Source organism: Notamacropus eugenii, chromosome X (assembly GCF_028372415.1).
Source record: "Notamacropus eugenii isolate mMacEug1 chromosome X, mMacEug1.pri_v2, whole genome shotgun sequence".
In the NCBI taxonomy this organism is placed as follows: domain Eukaryota; kingdom Metazoa; phylum Chordata; class Mammalia; order Diprotodontia; family Macropodidae; genus Notamacropus; species Notamacropus eugenii.
This window is the reverse complement of record NC_092879.1, coordinates 72,236,924-72,259,609: the sequence shown is the minus strand read 5'-3', so window position 1 is coordinate 72,259,609 and position 22,686 is coordinate 72,236,924. Positions and strand designations below refer to the sequence as shown.

General features: G+C 46.5%; 1 protein-coding gene across 2 annotated transcripts in view; it reads right to left on the bottom strand.

Annotated features, from left to right (window-relative positions):
* The window catches only part of ZNF185 (zinc finger protein 185 with LIM domain), a 61,961-nt gene that overhangs the window by 27,437 nt on the left and 11,838 nt on the right, over positions 1-22,686 (bottom strand). Inside the window, exons 2-11 of one of the 2 annotated variants that reach the window (XM_072627105.1) lie at positions 13,986-14,058; positions 12,687-12,807; positions 11,940-12,005; positions 8,992-9,030; positions 8,161-8,238; positions 6,774-6,866; positions 3,941-4,024; positions 3,679-3,759; positions 2,524-2,607; positions 1,171-1,248 (exon numbers count right to left, since the gene is read on the bottom strand). In XM_072627105.1, the coding sequence (XP_072483206.1) occupies positions 1,171-1,248; positions 2,524-2,607; positions 3,679-3,759; positions 3,941-4,024; positions 6,774-6,866; positions 8,161-8,238; positions 8,992-9,030; positions 11,940-12,005; positions 12,687-12,807; positions 13,986-14,013 (752 nt within the window). In that variant the 5' untranslated portion in view covers positions 14,014-14,058. Of the gene's footprint in view, positions 1-1,170; positions 1,264-2,523; positions 2,608-3,678; positions 3,760-3,940; positions 4,025-6,773; positions 6,867-8,160; positions 8,239-8,991; positions 9,031-11,939; positions 12,006-12,686; positions 12,808-13,985; positions 14,059-22,686 lie in introns of both variants that reach the window. The other variant, XM_072627104.1, reaches the window with a different exon arrangement.

Sequence of the window (22,686 nt, the reverse complement as noted above, 5' to 3'; positions counted from 1 at the left end):
ACAGTGGTGGTGTTCCTCCCAGACACCTTCTGTGCTATGATTGTGCTTATTAGCCAGAGGTAGGATCAGCTCATCAGAAGGATGAGTCTGCAATGACATGGTAGCTTAGACTCAGCCTCACTGCATATCTCCACAGGAGATCAATGGGAGATCCTGGGCCTGGTCCCCTAGGATTCTATTTGAAGATCTCTGGTGTTATAGTTCCACCAGCATAGGTGTGTGCAAGTGGGTAGCAGTCCCCCTCCCCTAAGCCTGGCCTTAACACCAAAACCATGGCCTCTCCCTTTTGACAGATCAGGCACAGGTGGTCTTTAGAATGGGGCCCCTTGGGAATGGGCAGCTCCTCTGGAGGAGCTTTTAGCAGTATAAGGTGGGCTCCTGGATGGTTTCAGGCCAGCCCCATCGCAGCAGAAGGGAGACCATTGCAAGAAGACATGAATGGTGTGATAGATATTAACCAATCACACTGACCTAGTATTGGCAGGGTAGGTGGGTCACCTAGGTCAGGCTCATTATGACTAGCATCTGAGCAGGAATAGCTTGGCCAAAGCAGCCCAACCTTAATCAGAGTTCAGGTCAGCCTTGAAATTGGGCCACAGAGGTGAGTTGGAGCCTCAAGTCAAGGGAACCTGGAGCCAGTAGACAATCAATAGCCTCCTCTCTGAGAACAAAAAACCAGGGGCTGGGATGGGGCAGAAGAAGGGATGGGGGGGCGGAGAGCTTCTGGCAGCCAAGGCTTTTAAGCCTAAGTACCTGGCCTGGGTTAAAGAAACTCAGGCCAAGAAGGTACAGTTTGGTCCTCTCACCCCCCAGCCCCCCCCCCCCCCCCCCCCCCCCCCCCCCCCGCCTTGGCAGAAACTACAAGGGACAGGAAGGAATAATGAGAGCTCAGAGTAGCCTTGGGCATCAGAGGACAGAAAACAAGATGTGGAGGAAGGGGTACAGGAGGTCCTGTATGCAGGAGCACACCTATGACACTGTGTCCTGCTCTCAAAGCTGATGACCCTGGGGACAGTGGTCAGCCTACAATAATAACTATATTTATAGCCACACTGTACTGGACCTGCTTCGTCTTCTTTGATCCTTACAACCACTCTGGGAGGGGGAGCAAGGTATGATGGGCATTACTATTCTCATTTTAGACACAGAGAAACAGAACAGTTCCTTTACCTGTACTCTTGAACTCTGGGAGATGAAAAGAGACTCCTGGACACGTTTCCAGCCCGAGGTGAGCCGTCTGCTCTGTCTCTGTTAGAATCAGAACTATGAGATATATATACATATATATATATATATTATAGAGAGACAGAGAGAGAGAAAGAGACAGAGAGAGAGAGACAGAGACAGAGAGAGAGACAGAGAGAGACAGAGAGACAGAGAGATAGACACAGAGAAAGAGAGAGAAGAATCAGACCTTCTTCACCAAACCCACATGCATATGCTGCTGGAGCTGGAGCTATTAGGAACCTGGCTGGCCCCTAAACCACTGGGAGGTGGAGAGAAAGGGAGAGAGGTCAGGAATAGGAAGACACACAGAGACCCCCTGGAGCTAGAGACAGCTCTGCAAGGAAGGGCCACGAGAGAGGTGAAAGTCTTTTTGAAAATTATTTTTCATTTCAATTTTTCCTTTTCATTACAAATTCAGCAACACCAACAAACACCAACATTTCAATGTACAAAGAACAAAAAACAGTGAAATGCACAAACCCTAAACTTCTATTGTGTACAGCTTTGTTAAAAGTGTACACTCAATGTAATGCGATAGTAGCAAAACTGCCAGAGAAGGTGGAAGATTCGAGAAACACAGTAAAGCCTCTTCTCTCAGGTGGATATAGAGATGAACGAGGAGACCTAACTGCTCTCAGATTTTAGACTCTATCAGGGGAGAGGAGACATGTCCTCAAACGAGGAGGCTAGGTTTGGAGATAGAGGGCCTGGGGCTGGATGACCTGAGCAAGGCACCTAACCCCTCTGCGTCTCAGTGTCCTCATGCAAAATGAGGGAATGGGCCAGACATGGCTCTAAATCCATGAATGCCCATCCCCTCTTGTGATTTCATAGGTATAGGAAGCACCCAGGAAGGGCACCTGTTCTACCAAAGCAGGTCTGCACCTTCTTTATAACTTTTCACCCCTGAGAGTGGCCTGAACCACTGAGAAGTGACATGCCTTGGGGAGGGGCAGCCAGAATGTGGCAGGCAAGGATGGGCCTTGCGCCCAGGATTTTTCAGACTCCAAGGCCTGCTCTCTTTCCACCAGGCCATGCTACTTCTCATGAACTAGATGAGAGGTGAAAGAAAATGATTCAGTGCATAGGAGAGGTCAGCCAAAAGGGCCTGAGTGTTGAATATCTCCTGAAGTCATCCCCTCTTCCCTGTAGTGCTCTGCTTTGGGAATTGGAGAGCTAGGACTGCTGCCTCAGCAAGAGATGGAAGAAGAGCCCTGGTAAGCCCATTGCTCTTAGGGAAACTGAGGCTGGCAGGTCAGGGCAAAGTGTATACAGAAACAAATAGGAAACAAGTACCTGGCTAAAGCAAAAACCTGTCTTGAGAAAGATGGCAGGGTCTTACTCCTCTCACGAGGGACTTCATCCTCCTTGACTTCAGCCCTTTAAGGAAGTAACACAAAGATATTCTCAGTGAGCTACAGGGAGTAACTGTGCCAGACATCCCCCTCATTTACTCAGCCTCTTCTCTTTCAAAGCAGAAGGCCAACCCAACAGCTTCACATTCCGTCCTGGACTCTCAGAAGGCACCCTCTTCCTTCTTGTCATACTCTCTTGGATGGGGAGCTCCCCATGCTGGACAGCTCCCTGTTCCTCTAGGAACTCAAGGCTTAGGTGATTCAGTCGCAGCGGTCAAAAGGGAGAGGGCTCACTCACAGCCAGCACCCTACCCCCACCAAGGACTATAGCTGAAGGCGTCCTTTTCTAACCATCTACTTCAAGGTTGCCTGTGGAAATGACTTTCTAACCTCTCTTCTACCAACAAAAGAGGCTTGCCTGTTTGGTGCAGAAACCCCTAAAGCTAGGTCTCATTTTCTTTAAGGTTTTAGAAAGCCCTTTATAGACATTATTCAATCAGCCAGTAAGCATTTATGCAATCTATACTGTGTGCTTCTTCCCCATAAGGTAGGTGCTATTATGAGTTCCATTTTAAAGATGAGGGAACCGAGGCTCAGAGGAGGATCACAAAGAGTGACCAGAGTCTAAGGCCAGGCTTCCTGACTCCAGGGCCAAAGGATTATCTAGCACAACACCCTTCCTTCCCAGGAGAAAAGGATATTTTCTGAGAAGGCAAAATGATTGATGATTCCTTTTTTCAAGGGCCTATGAATCTTTGGTCAGAAGATGTAGCACCTCTACTTTTTTCCACAGGCAGGGGAACCCAGGGCACACTTTTTTTCCATGGACAAAGTAAAGGCAACGCAGATCTGTCTGTGACTTCCAGTCCTACAGATTTAGCCTGTCTGGGATAAGGGCTCTAGGTCTGTCTCCTGAGGCTGTGCCAGGCTGGCAGTGCTCAGTGAAACCACACAAGCAGCAGCTCCCAGTCTCCAGGAGAGCCCAAGGCCTTCTCCTTTCCTGGCCCACCCCCTTAGCAGGGGAGGGAAGCCCAGAGGACACCTTCTCCTTAGCCCAGGGAGAGAACTGCTAGAACCCTCCTCAGTAGAGCCTTACCTCTTAGCCATAAAAGGAGATTTTAAGTGCTGAGTGGAACTCTTGAAAGGGAAACTCGAAGGCAACACCTGAGGTCCTAGCCTGTAGGATTACAAAATAAAGTAGGTGACACAAGACCGACACATTCAGTGTCAGATCAAATCCAAATGCTTTATAACCCTGTGCCCTTTAAGCCACCCCCCTCCCACCTCCCAGTCTCCACCCCCAGTTCCTTTCCTTTCTTCCCTCCCCCCCCCCCCCACTTCCTGGGACATGCACTCACACTGATCTCTTCTTGGCAGCAGATAGCACATAGGAGTGCTCCCAGGGGGCAGATTTCTGAAGCTGCTTGCTAGAGGCTTTGACTCTAGAAGGGCAGGGAAGGGAAGAACCAGGGTTGCGACCATACCTCCCATGGGGACACATGACCCACCTGGCTTCTGACTGAAACCTGTTTGACTTTTGGGCAGCTTAGGGTACTGGGTGGTCCAGCCCACCCCTGCTTAAATCAGGCAAGCAAGTAGAAAGGGGTCCCTCACCACTATAACTTGGTAAGAGTTCAATTCTTTCTGAGGGAGAACACTGGAGGCCATCCCCATAATTCAAGTTCAAAGAGGCCTTTCAGGAGCACCTCTGCCCTTCCAACCATCACCATGCCAGGCAGGGAGTGCAGGGCTTATTACAGACAAGGCAATTAAAGTGAAGAGAAGTGACATGACTGGGCTCTGACTGACAGCTAAGAATGGAAGCCTGGGCTCACTTTTGGGGCTTCATATTCCCAATCCAGAAATTCTTTTCCACCACACTGAGTTACCTTTCAGTCACATTCATGTCTGAATAAAATCAGCCTCATTAGCTGGGAAATTGTTTAGAGGAATGGGAAATGAGAAGGAAGAACAAGAAAGCCTGCGTAGAGGATCCCCCCACATTGCCCAAATCTTCTCTTTCCACCATCTCTCTCATATTTACACACTAGTCATACAATGGGTAAGGGGAACCTCATTAGATCTGGAGTCACAGAACCTGGGGTAAAATCTCATTCCTTCCTTTTACCTTGGACAATTGCTCCCCAGACCTCATCTGTAAAATGAATGGGGGTCAGACTAGATGATTTCCAAGCCCTAAATTTAAGTTTCTGGGAGATCTGATAGGTTTTTTTAACTGGACTGTGATTTCATTAGCATAGGGTACTCTTAGTGAGTAAACAGCCTCTTCCAATACAGGCTGGCACCTATTGGGCACTTTCCAAACTTGGAGTGTTTGCCTCTTGGATACCATTGGCATTGGGGATTCCATAGAATAAATCCCTCCTGCATACAGCAGGGATTTCTTCTAATTCACTTTACAACAAGTGGATGGGGATATGGTAGGGGAGCAGATCAAAGAGATTATAAGAATCTCAGTCCTCTCAGTTAAGTCAAGTAGGCCCTGTAGCTAACCAGAGGTGAAACATTCGCAAGACAGCAGACAATGATGGAACCTGAAGCTTGAAGGGGTCCCCCTAGTTTCACTGAAAAGCCAGGTGAGGCCCAGGAGGGGTGACTTGCCCAAGGTCACACAGTTAAGTAGGTAGGAGTGCCATAATGCAAAGCTAAGCTTCTCAGGTATCACCCCCAGTATCAAAGTCCACTGTGCCATCTGCCACCTGGTTAAGGAAAATCCCACCTTGTTCATCCCAAGAGGGGGAACTATGAGGCACGATGCCCAATGACACTACGGTGGAATTTCCTGGGCTGCTTCAGAAAGAAAGTGAACATGGGAGAGGCCCCTCCTGCAGCCTCCTCAAACCTTTCTAGTCATTGCTGCTGATCAACAGGAAAAGCTAAGGCACTATCATCCCCATCCATGGGGCTGTGTCTGATATGGTAGGGCGCTCTACACAAGGAGAGAAAGGCTAAATTTTGGATGGTAGTCCACTTTCCAGATTCCAGACTGCTCTGTCAGCTCTTCAAGACCTTCTGTGAACTATGCCTTGCCTTATAGTGCCAGATTTGTTTGACCTGCTCATAAACTGATCATTAATAATAGTAACATTAATGATAACTAACATTTATAAAGCACTTACTATGTGCCAGGCTCTGTGCTTTACAATTATTATCTCATTTAATCCTCACAATAACCCTGTGAGGGAGGTACTATTATTATACCTTTTTTGCAGATGAAGAAACTGAGGCAGACAGAGATTAGGTCAGAGGTGGGGAACCTGCAGTCTCGAAGTCACATGTGGCCCTCTAGGTCCTCAAGTGTGGCTCTCTGACTGATTCCAAACTTCACAGAACAAATCTCCTTAATGAAAGGATTTGTTCTGTAAAACTTGGACTCAGTCAAAAGGCTGCACTCAAGGACCTAGGAGACCACATGTGGCTTTGAGGTCACAGGTTCCCACCTCTAAATTCTACACTTTTTAAATTTATACCAACTAAATGGAGGCAGATGGCATTTTTCATCATGAGTCCTTAGGAGAGGCCCCTCAGTGACTTATGGTAAAATGGAACAAATAGGAACAAGGCTACTCTGAATTCTGCGACTCTGTCAGGTCATGTTGCTTCAACCTTGATGAGCCAGTTAATGAGAGAACTGAACTAATAATAATGATGATAACAATACCTAGCATTAATTAGCATTTTCAGGTCTGCAATATGCTTTACAAATCTGCCTCATTAGATCCTCACAACAACCTGGACAGGTAAGGTGCTATTATTATGCCCATTTTACAGATGAGAAAACTAAGGCAGGGGAGGGAAGCCCAGAGGTCTGCCCAGGGTCACACAGCTAGTAAGTGTCTGAGGTGTTTTAAACTCAGGTCTTACTGATTCCAGGCCAGCTAGCTGCCCAAGTAATAATAAAGTGCTATGCAAATATCAGCCAAGTACCACGGTCATGGGACCATTATAATCATCCCTGATTTACAGATGAAGAAACAGAGTCCCATAGAAGGGAAGTGACTTTCCTAAAGACATACATCTAAGTGAGTGGCAGAAACAGAATTAGACTCCAGTCCTCTGACCCCAGGTGCACTGGTCATCATATTATATACCAAGTGGTGACCTCAAAGGTGCCTTCTAGTGCTGGCACATAAGAAAAAGAAAAGGGGGTAGATTCTGAAGTCCACTCACGTCCTCCCGCTGTAGTCATCTGAACTGACTTTGTAGCCGGAGCCTGAGACCCTGGGCACGCTGGCAGGAACAGGTTTTTCTGGAACCACAGATCTGGAAAAGCAAAGTAAACTCAGTCAGCACCTCATAGCCACAGGCCTTGTGGAGCTGTCCAGGGTCCCAAACATCTGAAAGTTTAGTATATGATTCACAGATGGAACTGAGACAGTCTCTCCCTACTTACTCTTCCCTTTCAGACTCAGTCAGACACATGGAAGACAGTGCTAACAAGCTCAACCTTTTTCGGATGGAGGTCTTGGGGTTCCCCTGAGCCCAGGGGGTGGGGTGCAGGCCTGTTGGAATTCATGTTGAAAGCTCTTTTCCAAAGACTAAGTATGAGATGCCTTTCTAGCTAGACCCACTTTTGGTAACCATACAATGCTATAGAAAGGTGAATTATTCTGCTTGTGGCTCCACTGATATGCTTCAGGGAGGATATGTGGTTCACTAGGCTGGAGCTTCAAGCCCTACAGGCCTGAGCAATGGAGATAAGGTAGCCTCTTTTCTGAGGATCAGCCTTAGCTATGTTTGCACAGGCTCATCCCCAGGATAGCTCCTAGAGGAGGAATGGGATAGGCCCCCAACAACTCAGGAATCTATGAAATAAGTCATTTTTATGTGTTATGGGAGGAAAGCTATGAGCACTAGTGAAGGGAGTCTCTGTGAAGTTTCTATGTGAAGCCCTTTGGGAGTCTTAGGTTAGAGACCAGCTGTTATTATAGGCACAATTATAATAGGGATGCTGTGAGCAGCCAATTAAAACAAGAACCTATGAAATGCTCAGAAGAGGATTCTGGGTACAAGGAAGGGTCCTATATTGAGCTCCAGCATCTAGCATAGTGATAAGCACCCACACAGTAGGTGCTTAATAAATGCTTGTTGGTTGACTGACTGATTGAGCTCCTCACAGCAATAGCCAGTAATGCCACCATCTGCATTGTCTTTCCTCTGGCTAGATCAGTTCTGGCCAGAAGGAGAACTAGCTGCTACCAGTGCCCACACCCTCACTGTTGAGACCAGAAAGAGAGATGCCCAACCATAGTTTTGTATGTCTCAGAGTGTCTCCAAATCTATCTCAAGCCTATATGTGTGCAAAGGAGGGGGTGAAGAGGGAAGCTGGCTGCTTAATTCCTAAAACACAATTAATCTGACTCAATTTAAATTTGTTTGTAAAGATTTAGCATAGTTCAGCACTAGCCAACTCCACCCAAGGAGCTGTTGGCTGCTTCCCCTCCCTGCCCCCTCTACTCCATACTTAATAGCTGCTGACTGCCTTGGGAAGCACCTCCTGGCAGGGTACATGCTGGCCATGGGTACTCACAGTATGTGTGCCTCTCACCGGACCAACCTTTTGGGGTTTTCCAAAGTATCCTGGTGCTGAGTCTTGGGCACAGATGTACTATCAATGGGCTTGGTGAACACGCCCCTGTATGAACCCGAGGAGGAGACATCTCATTAGTGTCCAAAATGACTTAGAGAAATCCATTGAAGCAGAGCACAGCTGAAATAATCCTGGAGGTGGGCTGGGACAGGTTTGCCAGAGAGGCCTTCCATGCATTCTAGAGAGGGCATCTCTTCAAGTTTGACAAATCTCACATCAAACTCATTGAGAGACACCCTTCTTTCCTATGGCTTGGCATTTTGCCTAGCTAGAGTCAATCTCGCTGCCCCCTGGCACACTGCACTCTGAGGGGATCATAGATTCATCTTGGATCCCTCCATCTCAGGAGTTTTACTTACAAAAGGAACCCTACCCCCAGGTACTCACTACCTTATAAAGTGTCTACTGAGGCCCTAGGTTGCAGTGCAGTCCCTTCCTGGCCAGCAGCCTTGCTCCCAACTCTGGTTTTATTAGAGTTTGACTTTCTAGGTCTTAAGGGAGCTTTCTGAGGCTCTCTCAGGCAGATCATTCTGCAATGGGCCCATCATAGACAAGACCCCCAGCCAGGCAATGAGTAAAGCAGCACTTGTAAAGCTCCAAATGTACTCCCTTGGGGTCAGTTACCCCAAACTTGACTCTGTCATCTCCTTTGCCTAAAAATTCCAGGTGGGAGATAAGGAATTATCTCACTAAAAATTCTATCAACCTCTAGGCTAGAGTCCATCACTGGCCTTGGCAAGCACCCAGAGCCCCGCCAGTCCCCTACTGTTTCCAGCTCCCCTACCAGCTAACACCCACCTGATAATGTAGCCTGATGAAGGCCTGGGAGGTGGAGGTCTGCACAGAGAGAAAAAACAAGTCAGGAGCTGCCAGTTTCAACTGCAACAGGGAGGCTGGGACCCAAAGGAAAAGAGCCATGAAGGTAGCCAGAGGAAAGGTGCAGGCCCTGTCCTGTAGCCCCTACTAACCTTGTTCCAGTACTGCTTATTTGGACAGTGACCCTGCCATCCTTAGAAGGGAAAGACATGCCTGGGAGGCAGCCCAGCACCATGGAAGCAAATAGTACTAGACTGGCAGTCAGAGGATCAGGTCATCTGGGAGACCTTGAGCAAATCACTAGTCAGCTCTGGGCCTCAGTTTCCTCCTCTGTAAAATCAAGGGGGTTGCTAAACAAAGTCAAACTGTACATAACAGTTAGTTTCTGGCACTAGTTTCTTTCTCACTCTTTTTAGACTGAAACATTTTTATTGATTGGTGATTGTTAAGCTCACAATAAAAAAGAAAATATACATATTTTTAAGAGTCCAGCTCCCTTCATTTTCCCCACTGATAACATTTTGTGAGCCTGGATCACAACACATTCATTTAGATGTCATAGGATTAGAGAATGAGGTGGCATTAGAAAATTAGAAGTGGCAGGGACCTCATTCAGTACAACTCCCTCATTTTAAAGATGAGGAAACTGAGGTTCCAAGAAGAAAAGGGAGTAAGCATTTATATAGTGCTTACTATGTGTTTTGTTTTTTTTTTTTTACAAATATCATCTCATTTGATCCTAGGTGCTGTTATTATCTCCATTTTACAGTTGAAAAAACTGGGGCAAATGGAGGTGAAATGACTTGCTCAGGATCACGCAGCTAGTTAAATGTCTGAGGCTCATATCTGAGTTCAGAATTTCCTGGCTCCAGGCCCAGTCCTTGAGCCACTGGGCCACCAGCTGCCTCAAGAGAAGTGACTTGCTTATGGTCAAATAGCTAACAAGAAACAGTGTGGATTGGAACCCAGATCCTCTGCCTCCCAATCCACTCTCCTGCAGCTATTTAACTCCAATGGAGTTGTGCTTTCTTTCACATGGATATTTCCTTCGTCAATGTAGACCAGAGGTGTCAAGCAGACTGCCCTCTGGCTAATGCGACCAGATTGAAATGTAATTGGGAACTCGTTAACAAAAGAAAGAAAAACTACGGTAGAACATTCATAATGGTACTGCGTGGCTTTTCAAGTCTCTGTGTAGCCGGGTAGAGGATCCTGATAGGGATTTAGTGGCCCCCATTTCTATCTGAGTTTGACCGCAATGGTGCAGACCACAACCAAAGCTGTGATGGAGATTCCCATTCATGCTCTGCCTTCAGTCTTCCATAGAGGATCTGACCAATATGCTGGAGGTCCTTTTTGGGCTTCTTTTTACATCTTGAGAACAATCTATAGAGCTCTTGGGCTGTCCTCTCTCACTCTGGACTTGGAGTCAGAGGGTCTCCCCTGGCATGGGCAGTGGGACATAGTGGTAAGCTCACTGAGCTTGGAGTAAGGCCAGTCAATTTACCACCTGTGCTGTGCACCCTTGAACAAGTCCCTTCCCCTCTCTGGGTCTGGACTTCCCTCAGTGGAAAGAGTACTAACTAGAGTAGAGGAATCAGAGTTCCAACAAGAACCTGTGTGGCCTTGGACAAGTCCCTCAACCTCTCCCTCCTGCCTTTCTTCACCCAGAGGATGATGGCTTTGGACTACATGATCTCTAAGATCCCTTCTACCCCTAGTTTTCTGATCCTTTGAAAATAAAGAGAATGGGTGGACTTCTAAAGTTTCTACCAGCTCAGATATCTCTGACACTGTGAAACAGAGATACCCTGCATGGGGGGTCTGTTAGCTAACTCTGGTTGCCTGCTTGTTCCCAACTCGAAGGAAAGTCACAGTATAACGTCCATATGTCAGGAGGCTCTCAGGACTTACAGATGCTGCCCCTAGTTAATAACACATTTGTTCAACTCTCTCTCAAGGAGCTCTAAGCACTTCAAAGACATCACTGTCAGGATGCCTTGCAGGACAGCATCCTTACCCCTGGTTTGAGTGCCATCAAGAAGCTGCAGTAAGAAGGCAGACTCTCAGAAATATGGATGGATTGGGGACTCTATGGTTTTCCAAGACATCCCCCCTTCATTTGATCTATGTAGAGCAGGGCATGAATGGATGAATGAAGGAGAAAGCATTTATTAAGTGCTTACTATGGACTGCGCTAAATGCTAGGGATACAAAAAGAAAAAGCAAGACAATTTCTGTTCTCAGAGAACTCACATTCCATTAGGGGACAGAGCACATAAAAGAGGGCTTGGCCTCAGGGGCATACAAAGGTCTGGAACTCTGATAGGCTCATTAGCAGGGCAGATGGCAAGGATGCCTAAGTTGGCCAGATGGCAGTGCCCAGGCATGTGGGTATAGAGGCTTCCAATTTTACAAAAGAGGAAAACTGAGGCCTGAGGAAGGGAAAGTGACTTGCCCAAGATCCCACAGCCGCTGAATGGTAGAATCAATTCTTTACTCGGGGTCTTCTAACATGTCCAATTTCCTCTTTACAAAGCCCACCTCCCTTTCAAAGGTAGGGCAGCAGACTTAGGCTAACAAGAGAAAATCCTCTCCCTAGCATGGAATGTCAATCACTGACTCATCAAGCCCATTATTCTGGGTCTAACAATGGCAGGAAGGAATTGACTATGTTTCAGTGAGGGATAATCTTCTACACAATGCACAGAAATACATTGAACGTCATGAACATTCACATCTCTTCTCTTGTAGCACCTGACTCCACTGCCCATAGGGCTCTCAAAAATATCCTTATCCCCTACATTTCTATGACCTGTGTGTGGTGAAAAGTTCTAGGTTAGATGAGAAGGCCATGTGGGTCATGTGTGCCATGTCCCTGCCACAATGGAGAATGAGCAAAGGAGTTTGGAAAGGTGCCTTCATCATACCTGTCCTTCTGGGGTGTTTCAAGTGGAGGTTCAGCTGAACAGTGCTCCTCACTGGGAGGCAACTCTCTGGGGGAAAAACAATAGAAGTTTGCTGAGGGTTCTAGGCAATAGTGTCCCTATCAGAGCCACGTCCCAAAAGGGGAAAGCAAATCTACCTTTCTCCCACTTATCTACCCCATGTTATTGGCCCAAATCTGCCTCATATACCCAGACAGTAGTCTCTCTCCCCAGTTTCCACCCTCTTCCACTAAGCATTTCAGTTTGATATACCTGGTGGCCTCTGGGGCACATTGATAGGAGCTCCTCTTTCCTCATTCTAGTTATAGGGTGAATGAGTGACAAAGTCCACGGGAACTGACTTAAGACATCTGATAGTTCAACCACCATTAACTCAAGAGTCAGGAAGCTAGCTAGGTTGACCATCTGAAGCTAACAGAAAAGGTCTCTAGCTACCCTTAGGACAAGGAAAAAGGGTATTCAAGGACAACCAGGGATGAGAGTCCCTGTCAGTCATGGGTATACTTAAAGCTCTGTATCTCCCCCAATGCCCCCCTCCACTGCTTTGGGCTTGCCATTGGCACATTAGTTAGGCCTTGCCTGGCTCTTGGCCAAGCTGGGCCCCTCTTACTACCTTGATCAGTGGCCCTTTCCTTCTGCCCTTTTCCACCTCTTCCTCACTTTAGGCAGAGAACTACAAGGGTTGCAGCATTCCAGAGTCAAAACAAGGAATTTCTCTAGAACACTCACATGGTCTGGCCTTCTGTATCATCTGGTTTGTGAATCCAGCTGTTGTCACTTTTGATGACAGTTCGAACTTTTGTTTGTTTGATGACATTTTTTCGATCACCTTCTTCGGATTGAGGATATCCTATAAAGACAGTAGAGAGAGCTACTTTCCAAAGGAAAATGGAATTGGGAGCAGGGATGGAGAAGTAACCATGTCATGGGTAAGGATGAACAGGATAAATGTCCCTCAATAGGCAAGGTAGATGAGACCATTTGTTTGGATGGTCCTATTCATCTGTGTGAAAGATAACCATCTGCTAGCTAAATAAGGTTCTATGTCTGGGTCATCATCATCTTTGTGGGGGCAAGTGACAATATTCAGTGATTCTGGGTGGTAAATGCACCATCCTACAGTTGAGCTCCACTTGGTCCTTTCAAGTGCTCCAAGTATTAGCCCTGCTCACTGATGGATACAAATGAGTATAGGAAACCAAGGTGATCTTTGCTCAAACCAACGGTTACAATTGAAGACTTAGCTCTTCTTTCCTGTTTCTCAATTACACCCAAATTCAGTCTTTATCTGTGACAGATATGTCCACTGTCTACTCTAGGGACAGAAATGGAGGCAAGGTCTTGCTCATCTCCATTCTAGAGAATATATGCAGCCCAAAGATTCTCCCCAGCTAGCCCCATTTTACTACTAGAGGAAAAAAATTGCATCCAGAGTGGGCCATGGTTCTAGCCAAGTCTGGACAATAAGTCACTGGCAAAGTTTCAGAAGGAGCATCAACACTATGGCTAGAAATCCTGAACTATGCACAGAGCTAGGGAGGGAAGGAGACATAGTCCTCGGCATTTAGGGAGCTTGATAGTTAAGACAGACAAGGATGCTGTTGCAGACGATGGAATTCCAGGGTGGGAATTAAATAGGCAGCTGCACTTCAAAGTTACCAAGGTGAGCTCATGTAATGGAATGGGTGAGGACAGAGGACGGTCTGAGGGTGCCATACGTTGGAGGGGAGACAAGAGCCCTATTGGAGCCAGGGGAAGGCCCCCAGGTCCATGGCAGCCTTAGTGGAGAGAAGCAAGGAATACACAGGCCTCAGGCTTCACGCCCCAATCTCCAGACTGGGATGATCCCATCCTTGGCCAGGGAGGTGGCCTACATGAAGTATAAGGTTACAGAACATGGAGTCCCACAGACTGCCTCAATCTGTGCTAGTAGATGGTGGGGATACCTCTCAGCTGACAGCAAAGGAGAGGGGCAGAAGCCCGAAAGAAAGGGAGAGGGACCTGAGAGGCAGGAGCCAAGGGACTTACCTTTGAGGTTTTTTCCGAAAGGCATCATATTGTGGTTGTGTATTCGCAGGTCAGAGCAATAAAGAAAATGGTTCTGGGGGAAATAAGACATTGACTGTTATTGCAAACAGTGGCAGAACTTGGTTCAGGGTCCTAAGTCCCACCATTCTCACCACTGCCAGGCAGCAGTGGCTTCTTCTCCACATCTGTGGATAGTTAGATGGTGACAAAACCCACCAGCAATGACTCCAGAAGCTTTGAACAGCTGAGTGTGCCCAGGAAACTAACTTAATCAAAAAAAGTACCAAAAAACTGGAAACATCTTGCCCTCCAAGAGCTTACACTGGACATCAGCAAACTGCAAACAACTCAGTTCATACACGATAATTGAAGGAGCGGGGAGAGAACCCTAACCACTACAGAAAAACTTTCAGGAGCTGAGCTTTGAAGGAAACCTCATGGAGAATCATGGAATCAAAGCTTGTGAGCTGTCAAGGAACTAAGAGATCAACCTCCTAGCTTTACAGATGAGTCCCAGAGAGGTCACACACACATAAGAGATAAACAGGATATGAACCTAGCTCTGTTGACTGCCTCCTCCAGGCTCTTGGAATGCTAGACTCAGTATGACCTTCAGAGATCATTCTGCCCACCCTCTGCCCCCAGCATTACAGATGGGAAAACTGAGACTCAGAGAGGTAAACTCAGGGCTGTGTCAAGCATAGGTGGTGGCAATTGCCAAGAATGGCAGGGTTTTTTCTCTTCTGCTAAAGTGTAGCCTGGCATGAAGAAGACCATCAGTATTATGCCCCATAGAGATTGGGATGAGAATCAAGGATTTCCATAGGTTCCAGTTCTCAGTACCCTAGGAGCCTACAGAGATTGGACTAGGGCCCAAGCATACTACCTGTGGTGGATTCAGCCTGGAGTTGGGCTGGATCTTAGGGGGCTAGGACAAAGGCCCTCCCTCCCTTGCCCTCAACTTAATAAGTGCTTGTTGAATGACGAATTCATAGGCCAACCTCCCAAGTTCTGGAAGACATCACGAGATGGCTGTGCCCTTCAGAGCCTGTCACTCTTTAATGATCTCCTTCTCTCACCCTCAAATCATCTTTTCTTCAATCTAAATATTTCTAGTTGTTCCAGCTGATCTCAGCCAGTTCCCTCCTCATGCCTGGTTGCTCTCCTCTGGCCAGTCTCCAGTTCATCAATGGCTTGAGCCTGTTTACTCCAAACGTGGCCTACCCAGGGCATTCAAAATTGGAAAGATCTTTGGCTTGTGGGCATTGGATAGGAACCCTTCTTAATGCAGCTGAAGATTATGTGAGCTTGTAAGCAAGACCCTCCCCCACCCCACTCCCAGCACTTCCTAGCTAAAAATGTTGAAGAACAGAGCTCAGGTCCCTGGAGCACTCCTTAGAGGACTTTTTCTAAGGAGACATAAGGAGTCTAAGAAGACTCTAAGGAGGCCCCACTCTGGATTGTTCTTTGGATGTTGCTATCTCACCCTTTCCAAATCCATCCAACTATAAAGGGTTGTGCCCCAGTAACTGCAACATTGTACAATGACCAGCTTTGATAGACTTAGCTCTTCTCAGCAATGCAAGGATCTAAGACAATTCCAAAAGACTCATAAAGTAAAATGCCATCCACATCCAGAGAAAGAACTATGGAGTCTGAATGCAGATCGAAGCTTACTACTTTCTTTTTTTTCTTTCTCGTGGTTTTCCCCTTTTGTTCTGATTCTTCTTTCACAACATGATTAATGTGGAAATATGTTTAATATATTTGTACATGTATAATCTATATCAGATTGCATGCTGTCTTGGGGAGGGAGAAAAAAGTTTGGAATTCAAAATCTTATAAAAGTGAATATTGAAAACTATCTTTACACATAATTGGAAAAAATAAAATACTATTAAGTGGGGGAAGAAGGGTTGTGCCCTAGCTCACATCTCTCCTTACCGTCCACACACAGAGCATGAACAACTTGGGCAAATGCTTTGTTAAAGTCTAGGTAAATTCTTATTTACAGTACCCCCTTCATGTATCAATCAACAGCCAGTCTGTGTGTGAAGACTTCAGGCTGGCTTTCTTTGACTAAACACTCCCTTTCCTAAATGTTCTCTATCTGTCCCTTTAATAAGATGTGGGAGACTTTTGCCAGGAATTACAATCAAGCCCATCAGCTCATGACTGGCAGGTAGCTTTCTCCTCTTATTTGAAATTTGGGCTATTTGCTCTTCTCCAGCCTGGGGCTAACTTCTGTTCTCCAGAATACCAATAGAGGCTTAGTAATTACGTCGGCTAGTTCTTTCAGTACCTGGGCATATGGTTCTTCTGGGACAGGTGACTCACCCTCATCAAAATGTTCTCTTATTATCTGCTTACTTATCTTAGGTTGAAAGTCATTTTTATTCTGTGCTTTCTAGTCCAAAGATCAAAGATCCCTGGCAGAGAAAACAGAATGAAAATGAGAGTTGAGGTGCACTGTCTTCCCTTGTTCAATGATCCATCCCATCATAACACCACCCCCATTCCCTGAGCCCCTTTTCATCCTCTTTTCTCCATTATAATTGAAAATGAAAACAAATGAACCCAAGCCTACAGAAGAGATTAGCATCTTCTAAATTCAGATAGAAACTAGAGGGCAAGGGGAAAGGTTTGAGGGGAGAGGATAAGGGAGGGATCTTTGTGGGGTGGAGGTTAAGTAATAGGAGGGTAAGGTAGTGAGGCAGAAGTAAAGTAGGGGAGTCAGAAGGGATAGGAAATAAGAGATACATGCAGACATAAAATAATGATCAGGAGTAGAATTTATTAGGGGACAAAGCCAGGGGTGGTAATCACAATCTCCAAGAAAATTAAAGCTAAAATAGATTTAATCAAAAGAGAAAAATAGGGAAACTTATATGTCAGTCATATTAATCAATATTGTTTTAAACTATTTAAAGTAATTAGACAGTATAAGATTGGAATATTGCTCTGGTATAGGAAGTGACGAGTTGGTGATTTAGAAAAATATGGAAAGACTTAGACTTATGAATGAAGAAATTATCCACCCTCAGAGAAACAGAGGGTTAACAAGTATAATACAGTTTTGCTTCAATGCATATGAACGTATAGGTCTATATAGGCGTATGATTATAGATATCTAAGCAGATGTATGCGTACGTAAGTGTATGTGTGTATGTGTGTGTATATACATAGAGGTATATATGTATGTATATATGTATATATAGGTATGTATGCATATTGTAGCTTAATTGTAGCCTTCTTGAGGAAGGAAAGGGAAGGAAGGTGGGAAAAGAACAAAGTAAAAAGTGCACAGCAGAGAACAAAAGAAAACTCACAAGGAAGCAAAGGAAAGCTGGACAGCTCTGAACACAATGGTAGTATGTATTATATAGGCTTTCTTGAAATGGAAATTTATTGCTGTATATTTTGAATCCTTTCACATTCTGCTGTGCACATGGCAATGTTTTTTCCTCCTTTCTTATTTGTATTTAAGTTTATAATATGTTTCTTTTTCTTTTCTTTTTGTGTATTTAAGTTTAAAATAAATTAAGAAAAAAAAGAAATGAGCAGCCCATATACAGTCAAGTCCTGGTGGGGCTGTGTAGCCATTAGGGTCAGCAGGGCCTTCAGCTGCCCAGTGCCCAAGAGCTGAGACTGATGGGGGGATGCCTCAGCCCTCTCTGATTGCCCTGTTCATGGAAAGGCTCGCTAACTCTCAGCTGAACTTTGAAAGGCAGCAGTGACCAGGTTTTTCTAGAAGGATACATGGCAAATAACAGGTTTCCTATAACTCACTGAACTCTGTTCCTATCTAAATGATTAGAATTGCTCCAGCTAGGTATAATGGAAAACTTACTGGACCTGAAATCCAAGTTGCTTTGAATGACTGAGTCACTTCTCTCTGGGCCTCAGTTTCCTCAACTGTAAAATAAGTGGCTTCAACTTTAGTCTGAGGTTGATTCCAGCTCTAGATTTCAGATCCCATGATCCTCTATGATGCTTAAAAATGGTTCTTCCTTTCCTCCCTTCCCATTATGGTCTAAAGCAGCCTGGTGTGGTGAAGGCTGGGAGCCCAGAAACTTTTGTTTTAGACCTTGCCCTGCTACTCATTAATCATGTGACTCTGGCTCAAATTACTTTGCCTTTCTGGGCCTCAGTTTCCTCAACTGTACAAATGAGGGCATTGAGAAGGTTCTAAAGCTCTTTTCCCATCTGTTTCATTTTGTTCAGTTTGTGCAAATCCATGGATCCCATCAGTCATTTCTTCCGTCCTTTCCCTCCAAACACATACCTGCTGCTGTTTTCAGCCTGTAGCAAATAGTTATTCCATTGGTTACACCCAGCCTCCCTTGGATGATTTAAAAAGTAGATTCCAAACTTCTGCGGAAAAGCCACTTTAGAAAAAGCCACCCAAAGACCACACACTTTGCTCTGTGAGTGTGTGTGTGTGTGTGCATGTACATGCCTGTGCATGCATGTGCCTGCTTAACCCCAACCCTGGGTTCATGCTTTGAACCAATCTGGGAATCCCTGGCCTCCAGGGAAGGTCCTCCTACACCCACTGTGAGCAAACTAAACCAAATCAACAAACACTGAAAAATACCTGCTACAGGTAGATGCTCTGGTTTCCCAAATGGGTCATAAAAGATTGAATCCTACCTCCAGAGGACCATTGCTTGGGCTGTAGGTTTTCAGGGAATATCATGCAATCTTTCAGGATAACTCAGGCTGGTCCTTGGCACACAGGTGTCCACTGGCTCACACATTTTGAGTGGGAAAGGATCTTAGAGGGTATTTAGTCCAGCTCTCTCATTTTACAGATGAGAAGACTGAGGTTCAGAGAATGCTCAAGATCACACCCGTAGTAAAAGTGGCAGATGTTGGTTTTGCTTAATACCAATTTGTTAGGGGAATGCATTAAGTTAACAAGGGCACCAGAATCATAGAAATTGAATGTGGGAAAGGACCTCGGTGTCCATCCAGTTGAAACCAGGAAAAAGAATCCTCTTTCCAACATGCCTGGTGAATGGCCATGCCTCATTGGGTGTTGCAGATCTCCAGTGGGAGGAAAACCCACTACCCCCTTGGCAGCCCATTCCATTTGTGTCATTGGTGGTGAATGGGAGAGAGCAGACTTGGGCCTCATCCCTCTGAATGCCAAAATGATTTTATGAGCCCTCCTCTTTCTGATCTTGAAATGATCCTCTTAGAGAAGCCAGTCTCCTTGCTCCATGAGCCTGGCTCCTCATCTCTCAAACAGGGCTCACAGCTCTGCCCATGACAAAGACTGTCCTGAAGTCTTCCTGAACCAAGCTTTGGAAGACAGAAAGGGATTAACTCCTCATTATCACCTTCATCATCCCCAGCAGGAGGGAGCCTGCTATGGGCCCCACTCCAGGCCCATCCTGGCAGGGCTTGCTGGGCCTGGGGCATGGTGGGGCCTTTGCAAGCAGCCTCTTGGGTGCCCTGGTGGGGCGTGCTAAGTTGGGCTGTGGGAGGCTGGCAGTAGTTAACCTCGGCTTGTTTTTATAGACCTGAATCACTTGGATATAGTTCCTCCAGCCAGCCAGTCCTAGCCTGTCCTGTCCTAACAAACCCTACCAGTTGCTTCAGTCTCCCATCTAAGTAGGAACACATGGGCTCATGGCTTGCCCAAGCTAGAGAACTCTGCAGAAGAAAGGCCAATACCAACCACTCCCCCACACCCCAACCTGCCCAGGGCTTTCTAGGCATCTATGTATCCCCAATGGGTCTGCAGGCCTGCGCAGTGGAGTAGAGGGTCTGTAAGCAATCCTTTCTCTCCACTCACTAGGTTATCACCTTGTTCAAGGCCTTGCCCTATCTTGCCTAAACTATCACAAGGCCCTCTTACTCAAACTCCTGGCTTCTATTGTCTCTCCACCTGATAAACCATTTTTCTAAAGCACAGGCCTGACTATATTCCCCATCCACTACCCCTCCCCATTCGCCATTCAGCCAGGACAATAAGGCTCCCATCACCCCTCTCTATGCAACAAGGTGGATGCTAGTTTTCTTAGAGAAACCTACCCATCCTCCAAGGTCTAGCCCAAGGACTACCTCTTCCAGGAAATTTTACTAGAAGAAGCATTTATATAGTTCACTTATATTCACTTGTATAGCTAAAGGCCTGTCTCCCTCAAGTGAACTCATCAGCCACATTCTTCAGACTTTGCTTCTACTCGTCACATCTTGTCCATCTTGTATTCGAACTATTTTTGGACATCTCTCATCTCCTCTATCGCAGTAATCTCTGTGAGGGAAAGGGACCCTGGAGTCCTATCTCCTTTTCTTTTCCCAAAGCCTTGCAGAGAGTAGGGGCTCAGTAAATCCTCACTCATGAATCCTGGAATTGAGGAGAAGGAAGAAAAGAAGAAAGGAGGGAAGGGAGAAAAGGAGGAGGGAAAGAAGGAAGGAAGAAAGAAGGAAGGAAGGAATAAGGAAGGAAGGAAGGAAGAGATAAGGGAAACAGATACAGATAAGGGGATGTGATAGGGAGCAAAGTAGAAGAGGAGCCATGACAAGGATATCCCTGGGGTGGAGGGTGAGGGCTAGTGCCAGTGGCCCAGGGGGGCCTACCTATGCCAGGATGATCTCTCTTGCCCACAGCTTCCTCCTGGGGATCTTGGCTGCTGGGGATGAGGAAGAGCAGCAGAGCCCCCTGCTACTGGTTTCATTGCTCCCAAAGTCAGAGCAAGGAATCAGAGCCCTTCCAGCGGCACTACCCAGGGGCATAGCTTAAGAGATAGGCAAGTAGAGACTGCTGCCTTGGCAGGGCTCAACAACTACCAGGCTTCAGGGTAAAAAGGTTATTCCTAGCCAGGGGATAGGAATAAATGTCTCCTTCCCTGGCCTTCATCCTGCCAAGCTAGCACTCGATCCTGATTCTCTATGCTTACAGAGATACAGTGAATAGAGTGATGGGCTTGGAGTCAGGAAGACCTGAAAGACACTTACTAGCTATGTGACCCTGGGCAAGTCATTTAACCTTTGTTTGCCTCGGTTTCCTCATTTGTAAAATGAAGATCATAATGGTATCTATCTCCCAGGGTTGCTATGAGTATCAAACACAATAGTGTGCTTAGCATGGTGCTGGCACATAGTAGACACTTAGAAATGCTTATTTTTTCCTTCCTACACAAAGGCACTGGGCCCCTACCCTCATATCCAGTTATATTCTTGTCTTCGGAGCCCAGAGAATTTGAAATGAGATACCATTAAGTTCAGCCCTCTCATTTTTCTATTGGGAAGAACCAAGGCTCATTTGGGTGCAAAGAACCACACCTAGTTTGGGGCAGTGCTACGGCTGGTAGACAAACCTCCTGCTTCTTCCCCCACCATAGCACAGCTTCCTTTTCTTAGAGCTGGGAGTGGGAATCCTCCATGCTGGCCCCTCCTCCCCAGTAAGAAGAATCATTGAAATTCAAATTCAGGGTAGGAAAGGGTCCCTTACTATCTTCCAAGCTGCCCCCTGCATTGTACAGATGGGAAACGGAGGCCCAGACAGGTAAGGAATGATTTGCCCAAGGTCCCAAAGGGATCCCAAGCTGGGGCTTGGACTCCCTAGATCCGTTAGCTCATTGCACCCCAGCATGTCCACAGGGTCAGGGTCAGGGAGATAAGAGCTGTCTGGAAAGCATATCCAGAGACTGAGCCAGTAGCAGCTCTCCATACAAAAGGCCTCCCCAGCCTCACCAACCCTTCTGCCCAGCTCTGACTAGGCCAGCCAGGACCTTTGGCCGGTCCCTCCTCCTCTCTGGGCCTTATTTTATCTCAGCCATGAAATTAAGAGGACTGAACTATGTGGTCACTAACAAACCTTTCCATCCTGACTATGTGCAGGGTAGGGTGGAAAGTGAATTGGCCTTGGAGTCTAAAGAGCTGGGTTCAAACGCCAGCTCTGCCACTTAGGACCTGTGTGACCTTCGCCAAGTCCCTTCCCCGCTCAAGGGATCATTTCACTCATCTGTAAAATAATGGGAGGCAAGGGGGTTGGACTAGGAGATCTCTGAGGTCCCTTGTGGGGCTAAATCCTACAAAGGACTCTATAGATCATGGCCCAGGTCACTAAGGTAGTAACCTCCTTCTTTCTCCTCCTTGCTCTAGCCTAGCAACTGGAAATAGTGATACCCCAAAACTCTGAAAGGTTGGCCTAAATTAGCATTCCTCGAGCCTTGAAAGTCATAGACAGAGCGGGGAGGAGGGCCGATTGTTCAGTAACCAGGGGTGGGGGGGGGGGCTGTCTCTTCCTACCTTCTAGAGACACCACAAAGCCAGGCCTAGGCCTGCCCCATGCAGGCAAAACTCAGACCCGCTTTGGCTGATGGTCTGGGCCGGTGCCAGGCCAGTCAGAGGTGTTGATCAGCTGAACTGAGAGCAGCTGCCTCCTGAACAGCTATGCTGCAAAGGAAGAAAAAAGAGACCGACCCCCTGCCACCCTCTTCTGGCTTGGCATCTCTCAGCACAAGATGATGTGGGGCAGCCTGTGTGTGTGTGGCTGGGCTTGTAGGTACTAGGGCAAGGGGCCTCATGTGGCTGAATGGTCTGTTGTTTGGGGTTCGAGGAGGACCTGAGCACAAGGAGGCCAATTTTTCTCTAAAAGACCGGTAAGAATGTCCCCTCCTCAAGGCTCAAAGCTATCCTAGTTTTTTCTTTTAATGTCATGATTTGACTTACTGGTATCAGACCT